This window comes from Cyanistes caeruleus, chromosome 5, assembly GCF_971803275.1.
Source record: "Cyanistes caeruleus chromosome 5, bCyaCae1.hap1.1, whole genome shotgun sequence".
Taxonomy (NCBI): domain Eukaryota; kingdom Metazoa; phylum Chordata; class Aves; order Passeriformes; family Paridae; genus Cyanistes; species Cyanistes caeruleus.
In genome coordinates, this window is record NC_141705.1 from 8,871,193 (window position 1) to 8,898,348 (window position 27,156).

The window sequence follows — 27,156 nt, forward strand, 5'->3', positions numbered from 1 at the left end:
CTTAGCAATACTAGAATTTTTTGGCAAAGTTTTCTGTGAGCAAACTTGCAAGAGCACTGATGAAGAACAAATCAAAGGGGCTGTGATGGTCCTAAAAAGGCTCTGTGATTTCTATTTGAACAAATGCTTGTGAAGACTCATTTTCTGAGAGCTCTGGAGCTCTAATCCTCATCTATTCAGCCCATTGGAGAAAAATACCAAATCACATCCCCTATCACCGCATCTAATTTCAAATGAAATCAAATAAGCGTAGTAAAGAGAATAAACACAAATAATTAGTGGCAATGATAACATAGGAACTGGTTTGAATTAGTATTTTTCCTTTGGAAAACACTGGAAAGCAATGTCAGAGTTTAATTTCAGAGATTTCTGTTTAATGTCAGAGATTAATTTAACAGCCATTAAAACATCTTATTAACTCAAGTGCTAATTGAGTGCTTGGCAGGAATAACAGAGCACTGCCAACCACACACATAAAAATGGCTAGAATTTGAAGAAATTCTGTGGTTTAACATTTTATTGCTTTTATAACTTGCTGATATAGGTTTAGCTGGCTTAGTTGGCCTTACCTACCTCCTTTGTACCCGTTTTGAAGATGCCATGCTCTGATGGCACAAAGTCTCAACTGTCCTTAGGAAAAGTTAAGTCCATTTGCAGTCCTTGTGGCTGAAATCTTCCAGATTGGGTTGAAACATATGCTTTGCCAGAGTTTGCAGGCAGAAAGGTGCAAACCTGAGCTTTGGGAATTCTCAGTGCCACAACTGCTGACATGATGAGCACTGAGAAAGGCAAGGTCAGCACTGAGGGAACAACTGGCCCAGCTGTTCTAGTAAAGGACCCATGACCATGCTGACCACCACCCTCCCAGGACTGGTATTTGAGTTCTAGAGTACCAGAATTTTTTTTTCTTCTACATGGATATCTGCAGTCTGCAGGGAGAAGTTAGACCAGCAGTGCTGCTTCCTTTATATTTGACCCCCAACAGTGATGGTTTGTGGTTGACACATGCTACTTCCTGAGTCCCCTCATCTCTTGCACCCATAGCTTGTGAAGGCATTCTACCATGGCTCTAGACTGAGAGATGATGGCCACAGATTGCTGTATTTTGCTTTTGCAGAAGCACAGAGATCACTTCCACCCAGTCTTCCACCAGCACCCACAGTAGGAGAACAACTAGTTTTTCCTGACCAAGCAAAGCCAAGTCACCATATAGCCTGAATTTTGTTTGAGACCTCAAGGAAAGTACATCCCACCACTGGAAGTGTTACAAGGACACTCAGCTCCAGACCTCTCCCCTGGATGACTGCAAATGGAGGTGGGGGGTAAGGACCTCACTGCTTTAGGGCAAGCCCAAACTTCATGTCACAGCATCTAAATTAAGCACAGGCAGGAGATAATTTGAGCTCAGCCCACCCTAAAAACACAACAGATACTTTGAGACCAAGTGAGAGCAAACAATAGAGATGAAAAGTTTAGGGTCATGAAGTTTGTCAAGTTTAAAAACTCCTCAAGTTGTTTTCTAGCCCTCAGCAGGTACATTCCCCTAGCAATTTGTGTTCAGATACACAGAAAGCACTGGATGAAGCCCGGATTTATGGGCAGGCCACTGGCTGACCCAAGTTCCTGACTTGTGTGTGGCTGCAGCACGTGCTTCCACGTGCTGGGAGGCTTTGTTGTGATTGCTGTACCTGCAGTGAGTGTGGTTTCCTCCAGCTCAGCAGCTGCAGCGATGGTGGTCTCATGCACACACAGCTGCCTCGAGCCTGCAGTCAGAAGCCCCTACTTCAAGCTTAAAAGCTGCTCAACTGTCCGTGATGAAGCTCCAGTGAAGCATGAACCAAGGAACAGTGACCAGGGCAGGACTGGAAGCTGTACCTGGGACAATGTTCAGGTTGCACAGGTACCCAGCACAGGTTATAAAGTGCTTCAAGTTGTCTAATCCACTAGGAACCTTGTTCAGTGGAGGGAGGGAGGTTTTGCAGCATGTCATGTCCCCCAGCCACCTAGAAATGACCAGCCACCAAACAACTAGTGCTTATTAATAAACTTGCTTAAGGAAATTGGCTGGAGTCTTACTTTTCATTGTGCTGAATGAATGGAGCTAAATATAATCCAGAGCTCATTTTGCCGGGTAACAATGCAAGAGAAACTTCCTGTTCTAGCAGAAATCCCTGAGTTTAAAAGTAGAAGCTTCTCTAGGCTGGGTGAAATTCTTAAAATCTCAAGAAATACTGAGGTCACTCTAAATTCCTCTGTCCTCCCAAATACAGGTATTATTTTAATATTCTGTGTGAAGGGTAATGTAGTGTCTTTCTTAGAACCCAGCTGAAACCACAAATTGTTTTAATCAATGAGCTCTCAGATACAAAGGTACTTCTTGGCTTAAGACCCAAATTCAATAATTATTTTTTCAGCTGAACTGGAATAAAGACATTATTTAAACATGTATCTGTCATCTCACACTGCCTGCGGCTGGCTGTTGGATATCTATTTCTCAGCAGCACTGTGGCACCTCCTTATGTAAAAGCAAAAAAACATAACCATTTCCTTGCATGACTTCATTTTGGGATTATGCCTCCTTACTCCTCCTTCCCTGGAGCATCCTGCAGGAGATGGTTTCAGGTGCTAACAGAGCCCATGGTGGGTGTACAAGTGCGCACCGGTCTTTGCAAACAGGCCTGTTTATGTGGCAAATGTGCAAAACAAAGCCTCAGCTTTTGATTTTTTTGCTCAATGCAAAATGAGTCACAGGTTGATTGGGCTGCAGGAGAGAGGGGATCACTGGAGAATCGGGAGTTCAGGAGTAGCATCACTGCCAGGGCTGGGATTCTGAACATTGAGCCATATAAAAATACTTTAATCCTGCCAGGCTCCTCTCCTTCATTTTGCCATTGGTTATGCTACAGACCCATCAACTTTCTGGTGAGTTTTCCAGGATCAGCTTTGATCCCACATGGCTGCCAGTGTGAGCAGCCTCCTTGCAAAGACTTGTGCTCTAGGAGAACAAGGACTTGATCTATGAGCCCTTTTTTTTAGCTCTGCAGGTGCAAAATCTGGTCTTTTCCCTTTGTGGCAGTGCCATGCACAATGGACCTGAACTCAGAATTGCCAGCAAATACCGACTGTTCTGCTTCTGTGTGTGTAGCTGCAAGATGGTGTTGGACTGCATTCAAGCCCCATGGGACTGTGATAATTCCCTTAGAGGAGGACATCAGGTAAACCACAGTTGTTGTGGGTGGGATACTGAACACCTAATGAATGATAGAAGTTTCAGGAGGCTTTAAAGCCAGAATAAGATTTGGTGAGGCCCCTGGGCATATCCAGTTTGGTCCATTTACTTCACACACCCAGGGTCAAGGCACTTGGTCAAGGGGTACAAACAAGGAGGAGGCAGAAACCGGTGGAGTGAAAACAGAGACGTGTGTTGGAGGTGGAGGGTGGGCAGGAGGCCGTGATCTCTGGGTAGGAGTGAAAGGAGGTGTGAAAAAAGAGACACACTGGGTACCTGATAAGGACCTGCTGATCTTTTGGATGTCTCCTGTACAGGAAGGTTCCTGGGAGGCTCCCGAGAGGCCATGGACTTGCTGAGCTCCTGTGCCATTTCTGTAGGACTTGCACAGACAGGCAGCTGGGTCTGCAAGATTTAAGTATGACTGCAACAACCTATTTGATAATCCTCTGCTTCTGAAGGGCTGCAGGTATACACAGATAACAGACAGATCACCTTACCCTCCACCAGTGAGATCTGGGGCACCGCTGGTCCTTTCAAGGCTGGGTGACAGCCACACTGCTGCACAGCACATCACCTAGGTGAGAAAACACCTTGGTAAGCCTTCAATCCAAGGCAGCAGCACCCAGGTGCAAGCTGCCTTGAGTATAATTCCACCTGAGCTGAACCCGCAAGAGAAAGTTAGCATTATCCGTTTCAGTTGCTCCTGCAACTCTGGTGAGTTTGAAAGTTAGGAGCTGCCTTCAAAATCTGTATGTGTGCTCTCAGTATTACCTGTCCACCAAGTGGCCTTTCAGCTTGGAGCAGCACCATGCAGTACTTTCCCTGTCTGTCTCATGCCTATGGTTCTCCACAGGGGACTTTCCCCACTGTGGGGCTACCTTTACCTGCTGCTGATGAACACATAATCTGGAGCTTGGGCTGTCCCCCTGGACAGAGCCTGAGATCCTCTGGCACAGCCACAGTCCCTCAGTGAGGACAGCTTGAGAAAGACAAGGCTTGAGAAAGACAGGGCACACTGCTGTCCACGAGTAACTGAGGCTTTTGTACCTCAGTCAGGCCCTGCAGAACCCCCCGAGCTGTGGGGAGAGGCTGCAGGATGCAGGAGCAGATTTTGTGCTCTCACCCTGTGCTTTGATGGTTGTGCCTAATGAGTTAATCAGCTGCTTTTTGTCGCGCCTGAAATATAAATAACAAACAAGCAGAGGATGAACTGGTAAAATAACAACAAACAACCAGAGGATGAACTGAAAAGAGCAAAACATTTTCTGCCATGTGCTCCTTTGACTGCAACATCAAAGATCATATTAAGATTTTTGTAGAAGGTTATTTCTCTGGGTTCCTTAGCTCCAAAATTATCAGGAGTGTCAAAATCCATTTGCAGGAAGACCTTCTGGGGAGGAGGATGCTGCTGAAAGGGCAGAGATGTTTAATATTTCACGAAGGGCATGCACAGACTAACACACAGTTCTCAAAACATCCTCATTAAAATGCTTTAATTAACATTGGTTCAAACACTAGCAGACTTGGAGATTCATATGTCTCGGATACATTGGGGTGCTGTGCACTGCTCAGGTCCCAGTGGGAGCATCCTTTCCCTCTGCCATAGGAAAGGATGCATCTTGAGCCCCCTCACAATCTCCTTCTATCACCCTGTTAAGTTTCCTCATCTCCAAGGGCCAATAAATATTTTTTGCCCAACCACATGCCAGCCAAGTAACCATTCATGCAAGAGCAAACGAAGTCAACAGTGTAAAGGGAGCAGCAGAGATGATCCTTTCCCTTTCAAAGGCTGTAGTTTCAGTTCCCCAATGTCATTAATCTCATTAACCAACTACCTAGCATCTGGACTAGGCACCCCCTCCTCCCACACAGGCACTGAATGAGTGCTTCCCAGTCCTCAGCCACCTTGTCTGTATTTTGGAGAAAGGACAAGGAAAGGGCTTCAAACCAAGCCAGACAATAGAAAAACAGGGGCACAACCCCATTTATATGGGGTCTTTTTTAAAATGGAAAAAAGATACTTCTTTTATTTTTTCTTTCTGAAAAACGAGTTAATTTTCAAAAAAAGAGATGTAGGGAAAGGTGGAAAAATATCAACAGTACTTATTGCTCCTTGGGCCAGGAAGGGTTTGGGGGCTCTCCAGAGCAGTGCCCTGCTCCAGGGATGCGTGGTTATGCAAGAGCTGAACATCCACAGTGACCTGATAGAGCCCACCCCATCCCAATCACAGGTACTCACTTCCATCCAGGGACTCCAGCCTGCCCTGGAGCTCCTGGATGCACAGACCACAGGGAAAGGTCAGGGACTGAAAGGGCCAGCAAGACCAACCAAATTTCCTGACGGCAGCAGCACATGAGGAAGTGCCCTTTGCCACCAGCCACTTTATCTGAACAGAGATAAGAGGAAGGGACTGCTCTCCAGGCGGACTGCTGCCCTTTCCAAGCACTGCTGCCACCCCACAGCAAAGCCATTGAGGGCCTGGGTGGCAGCTCGTTCTGCACAGCCCTTTACAGTGATTATTAACCAAGGCTGGAGTCACATTCCCAGAACTTCCTTTGGTCAGCACTGACATGGCAGCAAGCCATGGTGAGTCAGGTCTGCTGAGTGAGTGCCTGAAGGACTCCATCCTTGCACATGGATCCACTGGAGGATGCCATCCCAGCATGCAGAGCAGCTTGCACTTCAACCTACAACAGATATGAATTTCCACTCCAGAGAAAATACATTTTAATTATGCAAACTCTATGCGCATTTTTAAAACACAGGGAAAGAAAAAACAGGACCCTGTTCTTATCTTTTTGTGAAATCATTATTCATTTGAAATACATGGATAATTAACCACATTATCATGCAAATTTAAGTGAATTGAGCTGGCTGAATTAAAGAGACTTCACCTACCTAACCATAAAAATTGCAACACGGAGCTGTCGCAACGAAGCTCTGAGCACTATTTTTAGTGCAGCGCTATAAGAGAGGGCCTGTGGGAGGGCATCTTCCAAAGGAATGCAGACAGTATCTTTTAGGAGGAATTAATCCTTAAGAAACCATTACTAGCTCTCACGAATGGCCAAGGGATATTTTTCTGGCTGGGCTGGAGTTTATACACAGAGAGCCACATGCACAGAAAAAAAAATCATGACTCATTGAATTTAAGAAACAATTAGTGAAGACAAATTTTCAAGTGCTCCTCCCTCTGCTCCTGATCCCTTGGCTCTGTCCTTGGGGCTCACCAGCCCTTTACTGGTGAAAAAAAAACTAAGTTAAAAATTCTTATTTACTGCCTCTGAATGAAAGCTGTTTAACTTTTTCAGAATTACATCTCTACAAAGCACTCATGCCATACTTTTATTCACCTGAAAAATACCCAGCTACTGAGATCAACTTCTTTCCATTTCCTGTGGTTTTACAGCATTGCATCTTTGACTGTCAGGTCTCAGGTACCAGTGCTTGACAACCACATGCACAAACACTTCCCCTCATCAAAAAAAGGACAATTAAAATCCAAAGCACAACCTGAATGGTGATTTTTCCAAAGATATTTTTGTGCTTGTTTTTTTTGTTCTTTGGTTTTGTTGGGTTTTTTCTGCCTACAGAAAAAAATTACACATTAATAGATCTCTGTAAGAGAGTACAACTCATGCTTAGAAAGTACCTTGGCTCTTGTTCAGTTGTAGCCTTGTGTGGTACCCCTTCCTGGTCATCCTGACACTGACAGGTATTTCTGGCACAAAGGTGTTGCAGAATCACAGGGACACAACATGGTGGCTGACTGCAGATGCTGTTTTAAAGAACATTGTCCTTAGACATTCACAAATAGCTAAACCTGGCTGTCTTTCCCCCAGATACCTTTGAAGACATAAACTGAGAATAGGCCTGTCCTGGCTGAAATACTAACACGTCTGGAGCATCAAAATCATTAAATAAGTCACAGAAACTCACATTTCATTGATAAAAAGTACTTAGCAGCATCACCTTTGAAAAAAGTCACAAATACTATATAAATGGACATTCTGAGATGAAGTTTTGTGGGTGTTTTTAGATGCATCACCCTCACTCTCTTCCTCCCTTGCATATCTTACCTCAAAAACATTTGACCTCAGATGCAGTACTCAGGAATCTTTAGATGAAGGGGAATCCAGGAGTTCCCATCTGCCTGAAAGTCACTGGGACTTTGGTTGCCCAAGTGACTTCAGCAAATAGGACTTCAAAGCCTTTCAAAATAGTACAGCTGGAAAAAATAAATAAAGGTTGTAACTAGCCTAGGATTTTCAAATACTTTGAAAAGTATTTGAAATTTTTTTTCAAATACTTAAAAATTATTTTTTCAATTTTTTTTTATTTTATTTTTTAATGGAGGTGTTTGCACTTATCAGCCTTATCTAGTGCTTCAAAGGGCAGTGGTGGTAAGCTTGGCTGCCCATCCCTAACACCAGTCCTTCCTTCTAATTTTGCTCCTGCTTGTTGAAACTTGTTTTTGATTGCACATCCATGGGGGAAAGATTTACATTTTCCTACATGTCTGCAAAACACCTGCCACAGTTTCTGAGCCCTCTAAGTGTAGTAGTAGTAGTAGTAGTAAATAATAATAATAATAATAATAATAATAATAATAATAATAATAATAATAATAATAATTACAAGCACGATTCCCAGTGCACACAGTGAGCAGTGAGGCAGCTGAGAGCTTGACCGCCAGCAGCTCTGTAGTCTGACATCTAATTACCAGCAAAGGAGAGGGTGGAGGAAGGCCAGCAATAGCAGAAGAAGAGGGAAAAGCTGGGAGAAAACTGGAGTGCATTACAAGGTGGAGTTGCTCTGATCACCTGTGCTTAATGAAGATGCTGTGACTAAATACTTTCAAGGTATCACTCCAGAGAAATCCCTTTGTTTCTATTGGGAAAGTTTGTCTGGGTGGATTTGAGGTCCTTTTCTGCTGCTTAGGGAATTCCATAGGCTGGCACTGACCACAAAACACCCCCAAACATCAGAAGAAATCAAGCAGCATCAAATGAACAGGGATTGCCATGCCATCAGGGGATGCCAGGAGGTGGATATGGGCTGCACCAAGAGCAGGCACAGGAAATTTGCTGAATCCCAAACCCCTCTGATTTACTGCCCTGGTGCAAACCATCTGCCCAGCACATGGTCAGTCATCCTGACGCCTCTAAGAAATCCCACCTGGAAACCCAGCAGGCTGAGACATAGGGCAAAAGGGACCACTTGGGTCATAAATACAGCTCTGTGTTTCTGCAGGGAACTGAGCTACATATTTCACTCAGAATGAGTGAGTGGGTGAGCTGGTGAGGGATATGGGTGGGGGTTTCATTTTATGGGAAAAAATCCACAATTTTGGAATTTGTTTTCTACTTCGAAGCAGGTAATAAATTTGTCATGGATTGCAATTCCAAAATTGCTTCACATGAGGTAGATCAAAGTATTTGGCATGTATGAAATCTGATGTAGGCCTTTAAAAATCATAAATTAGCTTTTTCTATAAAACTGAAAGACATCAAACCAAAACATTCCAAAATATAGAAAAATCTGGAGCAATTTTAGTTTATTTAAATTTTGTCCAATTCAAAGCATTTCTCCAAGAGAATTCTTTTCCCAACACCTCAGCATTTCCAAGCAGAAAAAAACACTGGTCCCAGTGTTTCCCATCCCTGTTCTTGTTCTTGTACCTCTGCTCAAAAATCCCTAAAATTTTTGAAGCTGGAGAAGGTGGCACGTGCTGGCAGCAGCTTTGGGGAACGGTCCCCAGGTGCTGATGTGAGCTCTGGCTGGGACATGCTGGGATTGCCTGGGATACCCAGAGCAGACACCCAGGCATTCCCCCAGAGCCTCGTCAGCCAGGCACATGTGGCCGGCTGGTTTCTGTCACCACAGGCAGAGCCGGAGGGCACCGCACACGCGGCTGCCTCTGCACACAACAGCACCCTGCCAGGCATCTTCTTTGTCTCAACAAATTACCCTGAAGTGCCCTAAAATATTCAATTTGCTAGATGGAATTGAAGAAACGTGAACACATAGGATGCATTTTGCTGAGCTGACCAGAAAACTCTTCTTTCGAACAGTCAGGACATGATGTAGCACGGCAGCAGAAGGTGAAAGGAAATGAAGGCACAACAAAGCAAATGTTTTGCAATGACATTTGTCCTGGAGTGTAAATTGGGAGCTGGAAGGGCTCGGTGACAGTCCAGCACACACCAACAAGAGGGTCTGAGTATGCATCAGGAGCCAGAGGCGACAGCCCAGCCTGCAGGACCAGCTGTTGAGGTGATGCTAAAGGTAGTCTAAAAATAAAACACTTATCAGGGTGAGAAGGGCTGAGTATTTCATCACTCTGCCTCGATCGATGACTAGCAAAGCATGAGCAAGGAGGATTTCTGTTTTGTTAGGAGCTGTTTTCTGATTCACAGTTTGCTGGGCTAGGGCAAATACCTTCCATTGATTTAAGCCTTGCAAGAACATTGTGCAAGCACTGGGCTGCACAATCCTCCCCCCACTGGCAACCCTGCTCCTTTTGGTGTAGGACAGCAAAACACAGCATTTTTACAAAAAAAGACACATAAAACACATGGCTGACCCAACACTGGTAAGAAGCAACAGGTTTGGTACTCAGCTCCTCTTCTGCCCACCTGCCTCACATGGAAAAGCAAGCAAACCTTTCCCTGCCATAGGAAAAGAGCTTCACCCCATCTGAGTGACTTTACAAACTCTGTCCTGGAAGATCTGCTATTTGAGGGACGTTTCACTGAGCACACGGGTAGGTTTGATTCTTAGGGCCTTGCACTCACGAGAGAGAAGCAGGGAAGGGGCAGGGAGATGAGCCTGACAGGGGCAGAGCATGGGCAGGGCGGCTCTGGACCACTCTCCGCAGGCTGTAGGCAGGCTCTGAGCTGCACGGGGCAGCTTCACACCCTTGTCCACCCTACACAGACCTGTGGCATCCAGCAGCAGCCGCTCCCGCAGCGCGGATGCTCGGGCTGCTTTCCCACAGCTGAGCCAAGGAAAGCTCTCCCGGCACGGAGGGATGGCACGGACACGGTGACGGGCTCAGCGCTGCCATGCGAGGCTCGCTGCCGCCGCCCCGGGAGCCCTCGCCGTGGGAAAGCCTTTGATCTAACCACATCTCCCAGGGCCGCCTGCCGGACTCCGCTTCCACTTGGGTACCTGCTCTTGTAAACATCGGCGCCGGCGCTCGCAGAAGCCACATCCTGTCATCCCCTTGTGCAATCTGCAGGGCCATCTCTCCTTGGCCGCAGCGCAGAGGGGTTGCGACACGCAGGGAGCGCCACGTCCGTGTGGGGCAATGCGGGGCTGGTTCCCGTCGGGGCGCGGCCCCGGCTCCATCCACCCGCACGCACCCGGGGCTTGATTTTTTAAAGTGACCAATGCAGGCTACGTGCATCGGGAGATGGTTTCTGCAAGTAATTCTTCTCTCCGCAGGAACATACATCTGACTTTATAATTCATGCATGCCTGGGAAGTTCAATCCAGTCCCACTGGAGCAGCAAGCTTGGTGGGATTTTATTTATTTAAAAGAGTGTATGCAGTAGCATGGAAAAAAAATAAAAATCAAATCTATTAGAAACCATAAGTCTTAATCCTAAACCAGCTTTGCTTTTCCTAAAACATGGTCAGGGGAAATTGCTTTTAAAATGTGGCTTCCATGTAGCCTTAGCTTTAGTATTGCAATCCCCACAGAAGAGTGTTTAAGTATAATAATTAAAACATTTACAGAATGAAGATAATATATTGCTGATCCAAGTTTCTATGGAAATTTGGAGGCTATGCTGTATGCAGCTGTTCCCAACCCATGCAAAGGTTGGCTGTAACTTTACTTCTGAGCCCATTTGTAACTTGGGGGATAATTTATCTGTTCTGTTTACACAGTTCTCAGCTTGCACAGCCCTAGAGAGCAATATTTCTATGATTTCCAAGCAAAAGGGTGCTTTATCCTCCCGGCTCAGCCTGAGCAATTAGTGTTCTTAGGCATGAGGTACCTCTGCTGAAAGGTGTGGGTGCTTGCTCTGGTGCTGCAGACATTGCACCGAATGAGATCTACCAGAAGAGCAAACACAAGGGGTGGACTGCAAACCCTTGCTCACACCCCTGTTGTACCCCCAGATCTGGCAGAGGCTCTGTCAAATGATGGGTTGTGGGTATGGGCCCATCCCTGTTCGTTCCTGCTAAGAGGTTTTGGTGAGCCTGTGGAGGGTAAACACAGACCAGAGGAAGATGAAAAAAAGGCAGTTTTCCCCCAGGATGAGGCTGGCATCTTAAGGGTAGGAAAATAGTTCTCTCTGAAGTCATGGGCACCTTTATACCTGTCACCTTATTAACGCTTTCACAGACTCACACAGATCAGGGAAGGCTGTTGAGTGACAAAGAGAAACTGAAGAAACACCTCAGAAAGGATTTTAAATGCAATGATGAAGGACTTTTGGGCTTACTTTATAAATCAGGTTGATAAAAAGCTGGACAGCCTGCAACTTCATGTGGGAGAACAGAGAGCAGGCACTTGCTACCTGCTCATCATGATGACATGATTATGTTTTACATTCACTAACTTATCTCCAGTTAGTCCGTGGCTGACATAAGCAATTTTCATTTTGCAATGTTAAATAACTAATGAAGAAAGTATTAATAACCTCTAAGCAAAGAAAGTTGGCCAGAGGAGGAAAGCTCCAGCAGCTACACAATAGCCCCAGGGGTGTAAAATCCTCAAGTCTCATTGAAACAACAGCATGAAAATCTGCTTTTTACAAAGGGAGAGAAAAACTCTGCCAGTCAGGAGTGCACAGATGAAAATCTTTCAGCTGAAGTAAGGCTGGAGGTTCCCATCCTGAACAAATATTTAGCACCGTTCACTGAATAAATACCTTAGCATTTGTTTAAACTCAAAGAAAGAAAGTCATAAAGCTTCACAGTGGGAATTAAAAAAAACCCCAAACCCAAACAACTAAAACAAGCCAAAATACACTAAAGAAAACCCCCCAATTCCAGTATTTTAATTCCTTTTTTTGTATTTAGCCAATGCAGGACAGCTAAATTACAGTTGGGATGGAAGTGGTGATACCTCAAAAGTGTCACTGATTTTAGAGAGTAACTGTATCCAGAGGTCCTCTGTCATTTCTCAGTGAAAATAATTTGCAAATAAAGATACATATCCCAAGACATTAAAAAGTCTGTCAAAAGGGGTCTACAGAAATGCTGGAAAAGGACTTTTGACTAGAGCATGCAGTGACAGGACAAGGGGTACAGCTTCAGACTGCAAGAGGGCAGATTTAGATTAGATATCGGGAAGAAATTATTTACTGTGAGGGTGAGGACAAGAGATTTGAATACACATATTTTGTATTGCATAAGCATGTAAGCCAGGCTGAGATGAACCTGAACTCCTCTGCTTTCCCAAAGGGCAGGATCAGCTCAGCCCCAGCAGGCAGACTCTGCTCTGATGGAGAGCAATGCCCTGTTCACCCTCTGGTCTCCCTGACTTGTGTGTGGAGAATAAGGAAGGGGCTTTGATGTAACACAAGAGTGATTTCCTAGAAGACAACAAGATTTGCTGAGCTGCTTGTGCTAAAGGGCTGTTTGCAGAAGCACAGGTCCCTCTGTGTCCATGCCAGGGTTTGCAGCAATAAATCACGGGTTCACTTGGATGCATTCCTTATTGCTTGTGGGAACCCTGTTGCTAAGTCACACAATTATGCCATAAAGCACCTATGATTTTTTTGTAGTTGGGTTTCTTTTGTTCCCCAGAAAATCTTCTGGGCATACAGGTTTCCTTAAGGCAAAATCTTAAATTTTCAGTTACATATTACCTAGATTTTGGTCATCATCTTACTTGCAACCTGGACATGCCATGAAAACGTGTCTTCATATGGTTCCCTGCTGGGTTACAACAGCAACCACCTCATCAGAGCTGCTCACTTTTCTTTCTTGGACAATACAGATAAAATATTATAGGGTTTAGTAGTATCTGTTTCCAGAAGTGCTACCTCAGTTCCTTATCATCATAATAAACCATAACAATAGAAAAACTGAACTAAGATTTATCTGAGATTAACAAACAAACACATTAAGAAGTCAATTAGAAAGTAATTTGTAGTCTGCTTGCTTTCCAGCCTAGAGAAGCTCTGGATGCACCATCCCGGAAGTGTTCAAGACCAGGTTGGATGGGGCTTTGATCAACCCAGGCTAGTGGGTGGCATCCCTGGCCATGGCAGATGATCTTTAAGGTCCCTTCCAACCCAAACCACTCTGCAATTCTGGTTTGCAGGATACCACCTTCCTTACTCTGATGGCCAGTTTTGTTGTTTCTATGATTACACTGTTTTAAAGCCAGAGCCTAAAAATCTCTGCACATATTGAAATCTCTCCTTGTACACATAAAGACTTTGGGGTTTTTTTTAATTATTTAGATTCTGGTATTTTCTTTGTGACTACTACTGCTACACACATTAAATCAGCTCTGAAGTTAGACAGCAATTAGAGCAAATGTTAAGATCATCAGCCACTCAGGTCTATTAAAGCAGAAAACTATTTTTGAGGCAATCCAAGAAACACAGCCCAGCTGGCCAACGACAACACACCTTCCTCATAAAGACACAGGTTTTTGTGCAGCCAAGGAGCAGCTGCATCTGACCCCTGAGCCCAGAGGAGCCCGAGCGCCAGCTAATGAAGCAGCTGCAATGTAGATACATCCTGGGAGCACACTGCCCTTCAGTTTGCTTTCCTAAAAAGGGGGAGGTGTGTGGTGTCCAACTACGCTATGAGCCTGTCCACCTGAACAGAGGGACACAAGAGAAACCTGTTACAAAGAGCAAACTGGAGCCAGACCTGAAAATGTGACAAGATGGTGCAAGCTGGGATCCAGGAGCACATGAGCTCTTGCAGAACTCATCCCATGCAACTTTGGTTTCCACTGACAGGGAAGATCCTTTTTCCTGCCAGAAGACAGAGCATGTCCTTCATCACGCTGCAGCATTTGCATAGAAGAACGCATTCCTGATTAGAAATAGCCACAAACTGCCAATTAATTAACAGCTAAAAATTACTTTAAAGAGGTATTTAAGATTTCTTTTTTTTAACTTTCTTTGGTCCCCTTGAAATTTAATAAAAGAAAAACCTGTGTTAAACTTCTAGGGTGTTTTAATTCACTTTAAGTCTCAAATACACCCCAGACTTTTAAGGATAAGGGTTGTTGCCTAATGTTCATCCCAGTGGCACCTTTCAGGCCATACTGCAAAATGCAAGGATCCATTAAGGAGAAAGCTACATGAACAGCCCTTCTGTTGTATGGCTGCTTTGCCTTGTGTTCCCAAGCAGCATGGCCATGGTGTTCTTGGGATCCAGAGCAGAGGGGTGGGAGGGCAGGAGCTACCTGGTGGGAGCTTCACAGGCTCTCCATCAGCATGGGGGGAGCCTGCAGCCACGGTGACACAAAGGGTGGCTTTTGGCAACAAAACTGACCTTTAGGAATACTACTGGTATCATAAATATGTCTGCAGATCCTCACAAGATGCCTGTTGGCCAGGGGGAAGGAGCAGGACATGTGCACACATGCAGGGCACACCAGGAGGCATGGGGACTTTAAAGAACCTTCTTTTTAAATAATTCAAACCATGTTCTTTTCAATCCTACCTCAGGCAGGCCTCCAAAGTGTTCCTGGCACCCACGCACTGGCTTCTCAGGGTTTAGTCCTGCAGTCTGCATCCATCCTTCCCTCTCCTATTTGATCAACAAGTTTGTAAGATGCTGATTTGGCAGGGATTTTTCCATTTTTCTCTGAAATGAAACTGTCACTTGGAAAGGAGAACTTGTCTGTTGTACCAATGTGTGAGATAAAAAGGATGCAGATTGCAGAATGGAAAAATAGCAATAAAAACAAAAAGACACCAAAGCCATATTTAAAACAGAAGCAAGAAGTATTGAGTAGTGAAGAGCTAAGTACCTTGTTTATATACATCTCAAGTGCTTTTTGTTTGTGGAATAAAAAAGTAAGAAAAGATATCTGGATGTTCATATTCACAAGGGGACATTACAGGATCGTTACACTTGTAGACTTTCTGTCTTCCCCAGCCCATTAACATCCCATCCCCACACCTCAAGCAAGATTTCCCTGGAGATGTCACCTTCTTTCATCACATCTAATATCTAATAAAGATGTAAGAGAATTTAATAACAGACTGCACAGGGGAGACTTCTTTTCAAACAGCCAAGGCTGCAGCTGATATAGATGCTGAAGAAGTGCAAGAGTGACCAGGATACCACAGGGTGTTTAGTTTTGGAGGTCATGCCAGTGAAGCCACTGATATCACCCCAGCCAACTCAAAATTTGTATGAAACAAGATATAAAAAACTTGTCCAGCCTTTCCAGCTTCATCTGTTTGAGTCCAGCTCCCTACCACTTGGTTCTATAAATTTACAAAATTCTTTGGAGGAGGACTGCATTCTCCAAAGGATCCTGAGACAAAACAGAAAGTGAAAGAGACCAAAGTGGTCAAAGTGAACTCGCACCCATCTTAATCACACTTGCTGAATTTACAGAGTATTCCTGGATTGCTTAAAAAATCTGCTGCCCTACCTGAGAAACCAGCCCCTTACTGGTCTCCTGCTGGAATAAGTAGTTGTGTAAACAACACAGTGTTTTATGGTGCCTCTCTCCCAGCCCTAATATAGTTTCCACAGCCTAAATTTTCAGGAAGGACCATTCAGTTTGGGTACTCAAACTGAAAAACCTTTAGAAGCTAATGTTTTGGGGTTTTTTATCTGGAGGTGAGCAAGCATTGTCATAGCAGTGGTCTTACATAAAACCATCTCAAAAATTCCAGAAAAACAGAGAAATGAAGGTTGCCAAAATACCATACAATTTCTAAAAATTGTGGCAAGCTAAAATAAAGCACACTGACCTGACAGCTGGGTCTTGAAGTTCTGTATGGCTTATTCATGTAGTGCCTGCCAGGTCCTTTGTCATTCATCTTTTACAAATCCATGTTCACATATTTATCCAGTACAGGTGTACTAGAATGTTTTCTATAAATGCTTTTGCTGCTGGAGATGGGTGATTGGCTTCACAGTTCTTCTCAGGTGTGTGTTTAAATGGAGAGGGGAACAAGCCAAGTATACACAAATGTCTGGTTACAAATATTATATATGTACTATGAGGTAAATATACAAGAGAAATGGAAAATGTTTATTTGCTGAGAGACAAGCCAGATAACCAGGGGCAATGGCCTTAATAGTTAAGCTCCCAGTTTTGCCACTGGTTTGCTGAGGAGGACAGATATGGAAGGTATTTGTGGTAGCTGCACCAAGTTTATTATTGAGTAAAGAACTCAGGACACTTTCATTCCCCCTTTCTCACTAAATCTATGAATTCAGCTTTTACTACACTAAAAACATCTCAATTTTTTTCTTTTCAACTATTTAATGTAAATTGCCAGACTTCTTGCATGCTTCAGGAGATTCCTCCCAAAATGGAGTAGGGTTGGTATTAATTTCTGGGCTTTCTCCCAGAAATATCTCTATTTTTCTTGTTCCTTCACAGGGTCAGTGATTCCCTCATTCTGGGCTCCCCATGCTTGGTGTCCCCATCCTGCTTCTGGAGATCTCACAGACTTGGTGCATCACACGCTTGTGTGTCACCCACTTCTGCCACCCCAGGGAGTCCTTACCGCTTTGCTGACAGAGCATTGGGCCACAGGGAAGAAGAGGTTTGTAAGGTCCAGAAATAGTCTTAGGGAGAAGAAAGGAAATGCTGAGTGTTGGCTACTTGGCAAAGGCTGCGCGTCTGCTGCCGTTGTGGAAAATGCCTGGGAGGCACCATTAACCACTGCTCTTTGCTACGGGCTGGCTTGTGTCCACACCACTAAGGACCAGCGCTCTCTGAAGGGCAGTGGTTACCTTCATGCTGTGCAGCACTTGGCCTGGGTCTCCTCTGAGCTGCTTGCAGAGCCCCACAGACCCCAGGTCTATAATTATTGCATTGGGCAGATGTTTAAGTTTGAAATTCTCTAAGTGGTGAAAGGACTGGGTTGCAGCCTGCCAGCATTATGTTTTTCAGCAGGATCTGAAGGCATTTTGGGTTCTACAGCACAGCATGGAGGACAGTGGGCATGAGGTCTCCTAGGATGGCTGGAGGACTGTCCAGGGTAGAGCCTGGTCCAGCTCATGCCAGGCTCTTCTGTGAAACCCTGAAAAAAGGCCCTGTCAGCCGTGTCGAGGTTTCTCCTTGGGAGAAACCAGTTGGTTTGCTCTGGAGCAGAGACAGGAGGGAGCTCATATGCATGCCACAGAGACAGCCAGTGAGCAGAGCCTGGGGGGAACAGAGGCAGCCAAATTGGCTGTGCAGACAAAAGGTGCTCTCATACCCTCACTGTTGTCTCACCCACTGAGATGTTAAACTCAGAAGAAGCAATGCAATATTTCCTGACCATCACGTGCAGGATTGGCACCAGGTCCCTGTCACAGCCATCAGTCTGGAGGTGGCTCTGGCATGTGCTTCTTCAGCCACCTTGAGCTTTGCCAGATGAGGACAATCTTCTTCCCTTGGCTCTGCAATTTTTAAAGGTCAGTGTACCTAAACAGCAATTCTTCTGTATCTCTTTCAATTAGCCTTTGGTTTTGGGCCTGTCTAGGGGTTTAAGCTCAGTCTTAACCTTAAGATGTTAAGATACATGAAATACCTAAACCAAATTAAACAGCACACAACTGGCAGATTCCAGTATCCCCCCCATCCCATTTACAGTCCTCATTTGCTGTCATTATTCTCTGTCATACACAGTCTATTTACAGCAATACATGAAAATGTTTACTTTAAAATATAAATGTAATTATAAAGGTATAATTACAGATATGCCTGCACCTCTTTGAGCCACCTCAAATTACAGTTTCAAATTATAACAATAAAAAAGATCAAATTAATGACCTTGATTAATTTCATTACAGAGTGGAGCGAGTGCCGCTCAGCACAGGGTAAGCTTACACTGCCTGACCTCATTTCATCCGGCCTCTTCCCTGCAACACAAGAGCTCCCGATGGCACATCAGGTGAGCCGTTCCTCCCAAAGACAGTTGCTAAGCAATCAGCTGCAGGGTTATAAATGTTCAGTGCTTGATATACAGCACATGGGGGTAGAGATTAACTCTTTTTTTTTTTTTTTCTTTCCAGGTATTAAGGGAACCAGGGTGGTTCACCTGAACTGCACTGAAGGAGTTTGGAATAAGAAATCAACCCAGATTTAAGGCAGCCTTCAGTGTTTGTGTACAGATTGAACTGATTTATCGTGCGTGCTATGTGCGGAGTTGCAAAACCTTGCTATATTAGTGATTTAAAAGGAGGAACAATTTGATTTGTCATTACTAATAGGGATGTAACTAAATTAGTCTCCCACATACTTTATGCTGATGAGGTCTTGCTTAGATTTCCCTTTGTAGATTTACATCCTCACTAGCTTTAATCACAGCTAAGAAACATATCGTATGAGTAATACTATTATGAAATACTGAAGTATTTTCAGAGGGGTTTAGAAACCCAAGAAAATCATAGGAGTCAAAATCAAAGGTAATCTTTAACATTCAGCCCTATGTTGTACATTTGATTAAATATTAATTCACAGCAATGTGTTGGGTACTTACAACCAAACTCTCTTGACCCATTTGAAATGCACAGTCACGTATATAAACTTGGCATTTGAAAAAGGACAGGTCAATGCTGTAGATGCCACTTAAATATTTTCTACAGTTCTTGCTTAATTAGTGGTCTAACCCCACTCCTATAAGTTGTTGACTTCCTCACAGCTGTGGAATTAGGAAAATATTGCTGTAAGATAGATATGCAGCCTTTGAAAAATTATAGCCTCTCTCTTCAATCTTTTTTTTTTTTTTTTAATTTGTGTGGGGTTTTTGGTTTTTTAACAAAACGACAAGAGATGAAAGGAAGGCATCCAAATCCTGGTTTAGTCAAAGAATTTGACTTCTCCGACCAACAACAGAATTCATGTCTGGATAGGAACATTAGGAATTGGGCTGCTTTCTGGTTAAAAAGAGGGGGGAAAAAAAGCCACTGGGTAACTTCCTGAACTACTTAGTGGGATACAATATGAGAAACGAATCAGAAGGGTCATTGTGCAAGCTGGGAAGATGAAACATCAGACTACAGCAGGACAGCTCAGCATTTGTCTTCATCAGTGAAGCTAGGAGTAGATGGTGCAGGTTAGCAGAGTGCTGCCAATGCCTCTGCCCTGCAGCTTTCAGAGGGGTCATTACAGCCTTGACCACGGCCAAAACATCCACAGCTATCAGTGAGTAATTTGCTACTGTCAGCCCTTGCTTTGACCATCAAATAAATTCAACACTGGGATAGAGCCACATTTTTTTTCCCATTCACAGTTGTTCCTCAGAGCCAACATCTTGCACTGAAATTTCTTGAAGGTTTCTGCTTGTGTGAAACTGTTAATAGCATTTCATTTGGTATCAAAGCTTTGATCTCCACACTTAAGTACCACTTTAATGCAGAGCTCCTCTGGGTGGATGAGTTCACAGTATTAGTTAACCTCTTCTGCTGGAAGTTTCAAATTTGATTTAGAAATAATTCTGTGCATTGTGACAGAAACAAAAACTCATCCTTAATTAAAAGTATAAATTAAAGGGATTTCTATCCTTAGACTAACCCAAATTCAGACAGAAGCTTTGTGTTGCTTTTCACTGCACTAAAGGAAAATTCAAATTCTGCATGTTCAGCCTACAAGTCTAACTTCTGGTCAGAAAGCAGGGCATTTTCCTGAATACCATAAAGCACCTGTGAGCAATAAGCTAGCTGAATCCTCAAAACGTTTAGATTTTAATCCTTCTTTTGGGAATAGAAACTGAGCAGGAGATTTTGGGAACACATAAGTTTAATTACTGCTGTCAACTTGTAAATGTTTCATTGCTATTTAAAACATCTTTAAGAAGCTCTTCAAAGTGTTGTTGATTTGATTCACAAAGGGATCAAGCTCAAATTTTGCAACAAGCCTCTCAGTCACTAGCCACAGATTTCTGCCTTCTTACTGAGAAGGTGCTTGTGGGTGCTTGACCACTTATGTGCTGATGGAGTAGAGCTGACTGCAGCCTGAGCTTTCCACCTTTCTCTTCCCAGTAGCTGTTGGGTGTTCTCATGCACAAAAACAGATTCATGGGAACTCTACCACACAGTGCCAGAAGGCTGCTTTTTGTTGACGGTAGCAGTCACTTCACTGCAGCATCAAGCCTACACTTTTTGGTGGAAGAGGTTGTTTATCTAATTACATTTTTATGTTATATTTCCAGGCTCTGATCTGTAACCAATCAATTGAATGCTGCAATCACTAAGACCTGTGCTCACCCTTCTACCTCTGTGATTCTTGCCAGCCTGGTCCTGGGCAGGACCAAGGCTGCTGTGGAGGCTGCAGCATCAATTCTGCAATCCTTCACTCTGTCTATAGGCTGGCAGAGCCCAGAGTCCACATCTTCTTGTTTGGGAAGACTTCTGCAAGTGCTGGATCATTGTATGAAAGCAAGAGCATCACCACTGGCACATCCAGCACCGTCCTGCCACCGTGCTGCTAAGGTGGACTGAAGTTAATTCCACTACCGATGCTCCCTTATAATCTCAAGGGAAAAACAAAGCCCTGTTTAGAGTGGACAGGGCTGCCACCTGGAGGCACCCCAGTTTTCCTACATAGTCAGTGGAGAGAGGGAAGCGTCTGCGTGAAGTGACCGCAGCTCCAGAGATGTCTGACCGCTGCCCTAGGTCATTTATGCAGCCACGTTTTGCAGCTGGGAGACGTCAATTTTGGCACCACAGTTAAGCAGAGACTCTACGCTAGAGGCCTCTCTGGGGCTAAGGATTTAATCAGGGAGCACAGTGGTTATTTGCTCCTAAACTCGGCCAGAGCACTCTCAGGGGTTTTCTCTCCGAGGCCCATGTTCAGGCAGGACCCAAACTCCCCCACCTCCCCACTGCTGTAAAACACAAATAAACAAGGACCTAAAGCGCTTCCATCTTCCCAGCCAGCTCAGGCATTTCACAGCCGCCTCATCCCTCCCTGATTCTCTCTGGTCAGTACCAGACTGTTTTCTTTCCCACCAGGAGCCTGGCAGAGGCAGTGCCGGCTCCCAGAGGATGGCAGGATCTCTGCAGGGTTGCGACAGGGCCTGTGGCACCGCCGCGCTGCGTCAGAGCCCGAGCCGGCCAACGTCAGGCGGCTTGAGCAAGCGGGAACAGCTGCTCAGACACCCAACCTCTGCAGATCTCCGGAGAAGGCGAGGCAAGGAGGAAACAAAAATGCAGCCAAGTGCCCAGAAATTTGCGCTGTCAGTATATAGTGACCTTCAGCCCACTCCCCCTCTCCTGCCCAGGCTAGGGGATGAGTAGTTTTGTCTTTCCCAGAGCAGTTTTTTGGGTTTTTTGTTTGGTTTGGGTTTGGTTTTTTGGTTGTTTATTTTTGGGGTGGGTGGGGGGGTTTGGTTGTTGTTGCTTTTGGTTTTTGTATGACATTCTGGGCAGCAAAGCAGCTGAGCAAGGAGGTGGAAGGGAGTTGTGGTAGTGCTTGCTGCTCCTGCCATCTCACCTGGTGTGCTGGCCAGGGGTTTTCTCCACCTTTGTGACCAAGCTGTGTCCTGGTCCTTTGGCAGCAACTGCAAGTGCAGTTCAGCAGCAGTAAAGAGATGGGCAAGGAAAGGAGGGAGGCTCCCAGAAGAATACAGGAGGTCTATAACAGGAATGAGAAACTGTCTAAACATTCATGTCCCACTAGAAAGTCACCATCAGTCTCTGTCTTTCAGGGGCATCACTGGGAGATGCACCTGAGCAGCTGCCTCCAGCAAAGGATGTTCTCACAGAAGTGCAGCTCCGAGGGGTTTTCTTTTTCCTGAATAAGTGATGTAGAGAAAAGCCCAGTGTGACACTGGGAGTTCCAAGGTCCATGGAAACGCCACCATTTTGGCATCCATTTTTGTTTCATGTGCAACATGGGGAAGACAGAGCCTGATACTGTCACACGTTTTGGGCTGAGCCTTACCCCACAGGTGACATTTTGGGCACAGTCTGTAAGGAGATGCTTCAAATGAGCAGAGGTGTTGCAAGTTTGGCAAGCAAATGAGTGGCCATTTCTTTGCCCAAAGAGAAGATTTATTCCCCCACCCCCAAAATATTGATAAATACAGGGTTTTCCTCAAACCTCACAGTCAGCATGATTCCATAGGGACACATTCCCAGAGGAAAGGCTGTTTTAACCCATCTCCTCCTAAAGTCCTTCCAGCAGGAGGCCTGGGGTAGACATCTATTATGTTAGCAAAAAAAGAAAAACCAAACCAACCAACCAAATACTCACAAAAACAAACTTAAAAACAAACAAACAAACCCCAAACAAAATAAAAAATACTTTTCTCCAAATCTGTTTAATTTTTATTTTTCAATATAAATTATTAAGGACATGAATTTATAGGCAGACATCAAGTGAATTTACTAAACTAGTTACAGACCTCCTTTATTCTTACCTTTCATTGCCCCTGCCCTTTGCCTTACTCCTAATTTTCTGCTGGCTCTGGGTTTTCAAACTGTGTGAAATTTTCTCTCTGTCCCAGGCTGGGTGTCCTCAGTTTGCCAAGGCTTCTGCTTCTTGTGCTCTTTGCTTTCATGCTGAAAAATTAATGTGGAGATCAAGAGCTGAACTCAAACCAACTAACACTGTGGGGCAGTTAAGGACTCCAAACTCAAATCTGATTTGAACATTCACCACCACATCTACTCCCACAGAAGCAAAGGCCTTCTAAGGCAAAATTGATTCTTGACACCCCCAATTTGTACCTCACCTGAGGAGGGTCAGGGAAGGAGTCAGTCTGACACTAGGGAACTTTAGCTGAAGCGGTGGATAACAAACCACAAGGTCAAACAGCCTCCCCCACCTCAGTCCCAGCTCAAGGTGACAGCCGGGAGGGAAAGGTAGGGCGGTACTGCACCACAGAGCATCTACATAGCCAACAGCAGAGTAAATCACTGCCAGCAGGATTTCACCCCCTTATGTTCACAGACTGTTAATGTACAAAACTCATTTTCTCCAGTTTGTTTGAAAACATTCTGTGCCTTTTGTTTTGTTTTATTTTTAATTATTATTTAATGTAATTTGTGGATTGCTCCTTACAGCTCAGCTCCAGCATCTCCCTGGGCCTGGCTCCTCTCCCATCATTGACAAGCACTGTTGTTGCAGCTGGGTCTTGGTGCTAAAGGAAAGGCAGTTTTAAATTCCCTTTCTACCTCTCTGAAGATGGAAGATTATGGAGGTATAGAACCACTCAGAGATTTGAAAAGCAAGTATCAAAAGAAACCTTATTCTGAAGTATATTTACTGAGTCCTTATTTTAAAGGGAATGAAGATTTTTCTGTCCCACTAGAGCTTCCATTCAGCACAGACTGGCAGCACATTTCCAAGGGGAAATCAGAACATAAATGGCAAATTTCTCCATCCAAAATAGGTCAAAGATAAGGAAGTTATCCTTCATCTCATCCATGCAGTAAAGGTGGGTACCCAGCCAGTGCAGTCCAGTATGTTCAAGGGACAGTTGTGTCATTTAACTTGGCTATCTGGAGGTTCCGTCATTTCTCAGCAAATGCAGTTACTTCCATAAAATAAAATAAAATAGTCAAAGAAAAGTTGTCATTTTATTCCTGGAATCATGTAATGCTGCCATAACAACTTCACTGGCTTTTGTCGAGAAGCAATTCCTTCATCCTTTCAATACCCTTTGGGGTCCCTGGGGCGATAGGGCCATATCAGGACAGAGACATGGGACAAAATCCCTACTGTTATTCAAACACACTGTCTGGAATGGGGTTAACAGTCATTTTCCCACCATTTTTAGCTTAGTCATATCCACAGGTGTTAGGAAAACCTGTGTGAAACCTCCAGAGATTGCTGCCAGCCTAGGCCATCCTCAGATACCTCACTGCAGATGTCCCTCTCCTTTGCCTTGCAGAGGGTGGGTTCCCTGCTCCCTGCCTGGTTTTGATGAGCAGGAGGAAGAGAGGATGCTCTCCCTGACATGAGCTGGGAGACATGCCTGAGAAAGGGCAGCTGCACTGGCCTTCAAAGAGTTTTTCTGTTTTTAAATAACACATCAAGATACTTTTTTTTTTTTTCATCTCTGTCCCCATTTTCACAAGAAATCCCAGTGTAATTTCCATGCTAATCAGATGAGAGTTTGCAAAATACATTTCCTTCAAGATGTAGGGGAATGCATTAACTCCAGGTGACCTGTGACTCTGTCAGTGACACACAGTTTAAATCCATGCAAACGAAAACCTTGCCCATGCCACAGGCAAATGCTTTGCTTTTCCCATGCTGCTTGCATGGAGCTGGAAATGTTCGATGAGTGAAGCCTTAGTGATGCATTTCAGCAATAATTCATACACCATACATAATTTAGGACCTCACTGCAGTCCCCCTGTAACACGTGCTGTACAGCGTGTACACACAGGGCCAGACGGTAGCTTTAAGGGGGCTCTAGGCATAATCCACAGTAAGAAGTTTGATCCATCTCCAATTTGCACCTGCCAGATCATGAAGGGAGCTAATTGGATTAAAATATTGTAATTATCATTTCATTTACATGCAGTAAAACCTTAGGGAAACATTCTAAATGGCAGAAAATTTGAGGATGCAGTCTCTGAAGTCTGCTTCTTAAAAGCCTAATGCTCTCTTGCTCCTTCATTGCCTGAGACTAGTAATACCTTTTATTCCCAGGAAAAGGTGAGTTTGATGAGCTGCTGGTGCAGTGCACAGACCACAAAGCACTGCTTGGTTTGATCACAGTCATATTTGCCAAGGCTGCTTGGATGCTCTTGATATCCCCAGTCCACTGTGACTGTGCCCAACTCTCCCTGCTGCCCCAGCTCAGGAAAATCAGCTTTAAAATATCCATATACACACATCCAGTTTCAGGGGTAACTGTGAATCCAAAGAAGGAGTGGAAAGACCCTTCCTTGGGCTATAGTAGCAGATCGCATTTCTTTTCCACAGGGAGACATTGCTGTGATTTGGAGCCACAAAGCTGTCCCTCAGGGATGGGGGTGGGGAGCAGTTTAAAGCCAATGAGGTTTAAACCAGGAGCAGTACCTGGCCCCACAGACCTGCCTCACAAGTAAGACACGTGTCCCCAGATAGGGCTGGAAAACCACCCACCTTCTGGCACATCTCCCAAGAGGGCATTGAGCAGGTCCACGGCAGCCCAGCACTGCTGTGCCCTTGGAAGCAGCAGGGAGTAGGGATGAAGTGCTGAACCTGTGCTGGTACTGTCCCCAAAGAGCAGGGAGAGTACACAGGACAGTAGATTTGCCTGGCAGATTTACAAGCCAGAGCTGGGCTTTCCCCACTCCCACAGCTGAATACCTCAGCCTGGATCAGGTGTGAAGCCACTGTCATCTGGGTGCTCAACGGAGAGTTTGGCGTCAGAGTAAGTCTGACTAACTTCTGTATTTCTTCGGTGACGGTGATTCAGGAATAAACAGCCCCTGCCATGATAAGAAATAACATATAATGTTACAAAGCTTTTGTTCTCACTACCAGCTCAGTGTCTACCCTGTTTCCTGTGGAGCTGACATGGAGCTACTTAAAGAGCAACTTCAAGCATCACTGAACGGCCAGGCCTAAGCACGTAGAACTTGATGTGCTCATCCACAGCAGAAAGATGGCAACGGAAGAACAAATATCACCCTGGTGAGGAAAAAGGAAGGAAACTCCCTTTCAGGGAGTGTATTAACCCTTTACATGAGGACACAAGGCTTTGCTAAGTCTAGTCTGTAATTGAGGCCCTGCTCTTGCCCGCAATGAAGCATGGGAACACGAGGGCAACTTTAGTAGCTGACTCAGCACTTTGCTGTTGGCAGTCTAGAGCCTACCATGGACACACTCGCCTGGTCTCAAGATTGTGGTTTCTTTTTTGGTACAGTCAACTTGATAGACAATACATGAATCTGATTTCCAAAGGGCAAGCACACCACCCAGTCTGGAAACTGGAGACTTTGCAAGATGTGTCCCATTAGATGCTTGCTCAGTCATTAGTCATTCTGGAAACCTCCGCCTTGGTGAGTCAGCCTGGTATACCTGGCAAGCTGCAAGGCAATCCAGTTTCGGGAATATTTTCCTTTTCTACCACCCTAAAGTTTCCAACCTGAGCTGCACATCCAGCAGCCAACCTCCCTGGGAAACTACCCAGCTGGGAACATGCATGAAACTCATTTCTGGTCTCACCACATTATATCTAATGCATATTAAAAATATTTATCTGATGAGTATCCCTCTCTCCAGAAACAGAGCACATAAGCAAATCTCATCAAAGCAAATTATCGGATAACCTTCTGTTAAATGCACAAGCCCAAGGGAAAAGATTAAAAGTCTGAAAAGTAGAATTTGCTGCTACCTTTTTTTGGCTGAGATACCACCAAGAAGGGCAGCACCAAAAGTAATTGTTCAGAAACACGACAAACACAGCTGGATCAGAAACAGCACTGCCATTCATGCAGTGGTTCCTCAAAGCTTTAGGTCAACCATGACAGTTCTAGCCTGGATTTCTGATCTCCTGGCCACCCCAGAAAATCATTGTGTCTGCCCATTTCTGACAGGCACAGCCTGCTATGGACTGCAACAGAGAGTTAATTGGTGTAGTTCTTGTTAGTAGAACAGCCACTACTGCTGTGGGTGCATATGATACATAAAGGTACCTTCAGCTGCTCACTGTTGAATTTCCTTACCTTAGCTGGACACCAGGGGAGAGTCCTTCCAGGTTTAAGCCACCAACACACATCTGAATGCAGTCATTGCATCCTCCCAGGGCTGGGGCATTTTACATCCCCACTCAACAGACTTTTGCCAGTCCTATATCTGACTGGTGCTAGGAAT

At 44.7% G+C, this 27,156-nt stretch overlaps 1 protein-coding gene and 1 long non-coding RNA gene across 13 annotated transcripts in view; one reads left to right on the top strand and one right to left on the bottom strand.

The window, feature by feature from the left end:
- The window catches only part of LOC147652915 (uncharacterized), a 29,585-nt gene extending 27,525 nt beyond the window's left edge, over positions 1-2,060 (top strand). Inside the window, exon 6 of the long non-coding RNA XR_015286817.1 lies at positions 1,118-2,060. This is a non-coding gene — a long non-coding RNA (uncharacterized LOC147652915). The remainder of the gene's footprint in view (positions 1-1,117) is intronic.
- Positions 1-27,156, bottom strand: part of LOC111928252 (uncharacterized) — a 40,757-nt gene that overhangs the window by 11,432 nt on the left and 2,169 nt on the right. For 2 of the 12 annotated variants that reach the window (XM_086889002.1, XM_086889001.1), the window contains exons 1-3: positions 10,407-10,659; positions 3,730-3,806; positions 3,506-3,634 (exon numbers count right to left, since the gene is read on the bottom strand). In XM_086889002.1, coding sequence (XP_086745128.1) covers positions 3,506-3,634; positions 3,730-3,806; positions 10,407-10,586 — 386 coding nt within the window. In that variant the 5' untranslated portion in view covers positions 10,587-10,659. Of the gene's footprint in view, positions 1-3,505; positions 3,654-3,729; positions 3,807-4,355; positions 4,409-5,803; positions 5,921-6,131; positions 6,176-6,885; positions 7,012-7,312; positions 7,462-10,406; positions 10,660-13,083; positions 13,145-14,078; positions 14,247-14,882; positions 15,027-16,150; positions 16,624-17,674; positions 17,796-21,831; positions 21,973-22,066; positions 22,132-22,759; positions 22,902-25,647; positions 25,770-27,156 lie in introns of those variants that run through there. The other 10 variants (XM_086889004.1, XR_015286812.1, XR_015286808.1 and 7 more) reach the window with 10 other exon arrangements.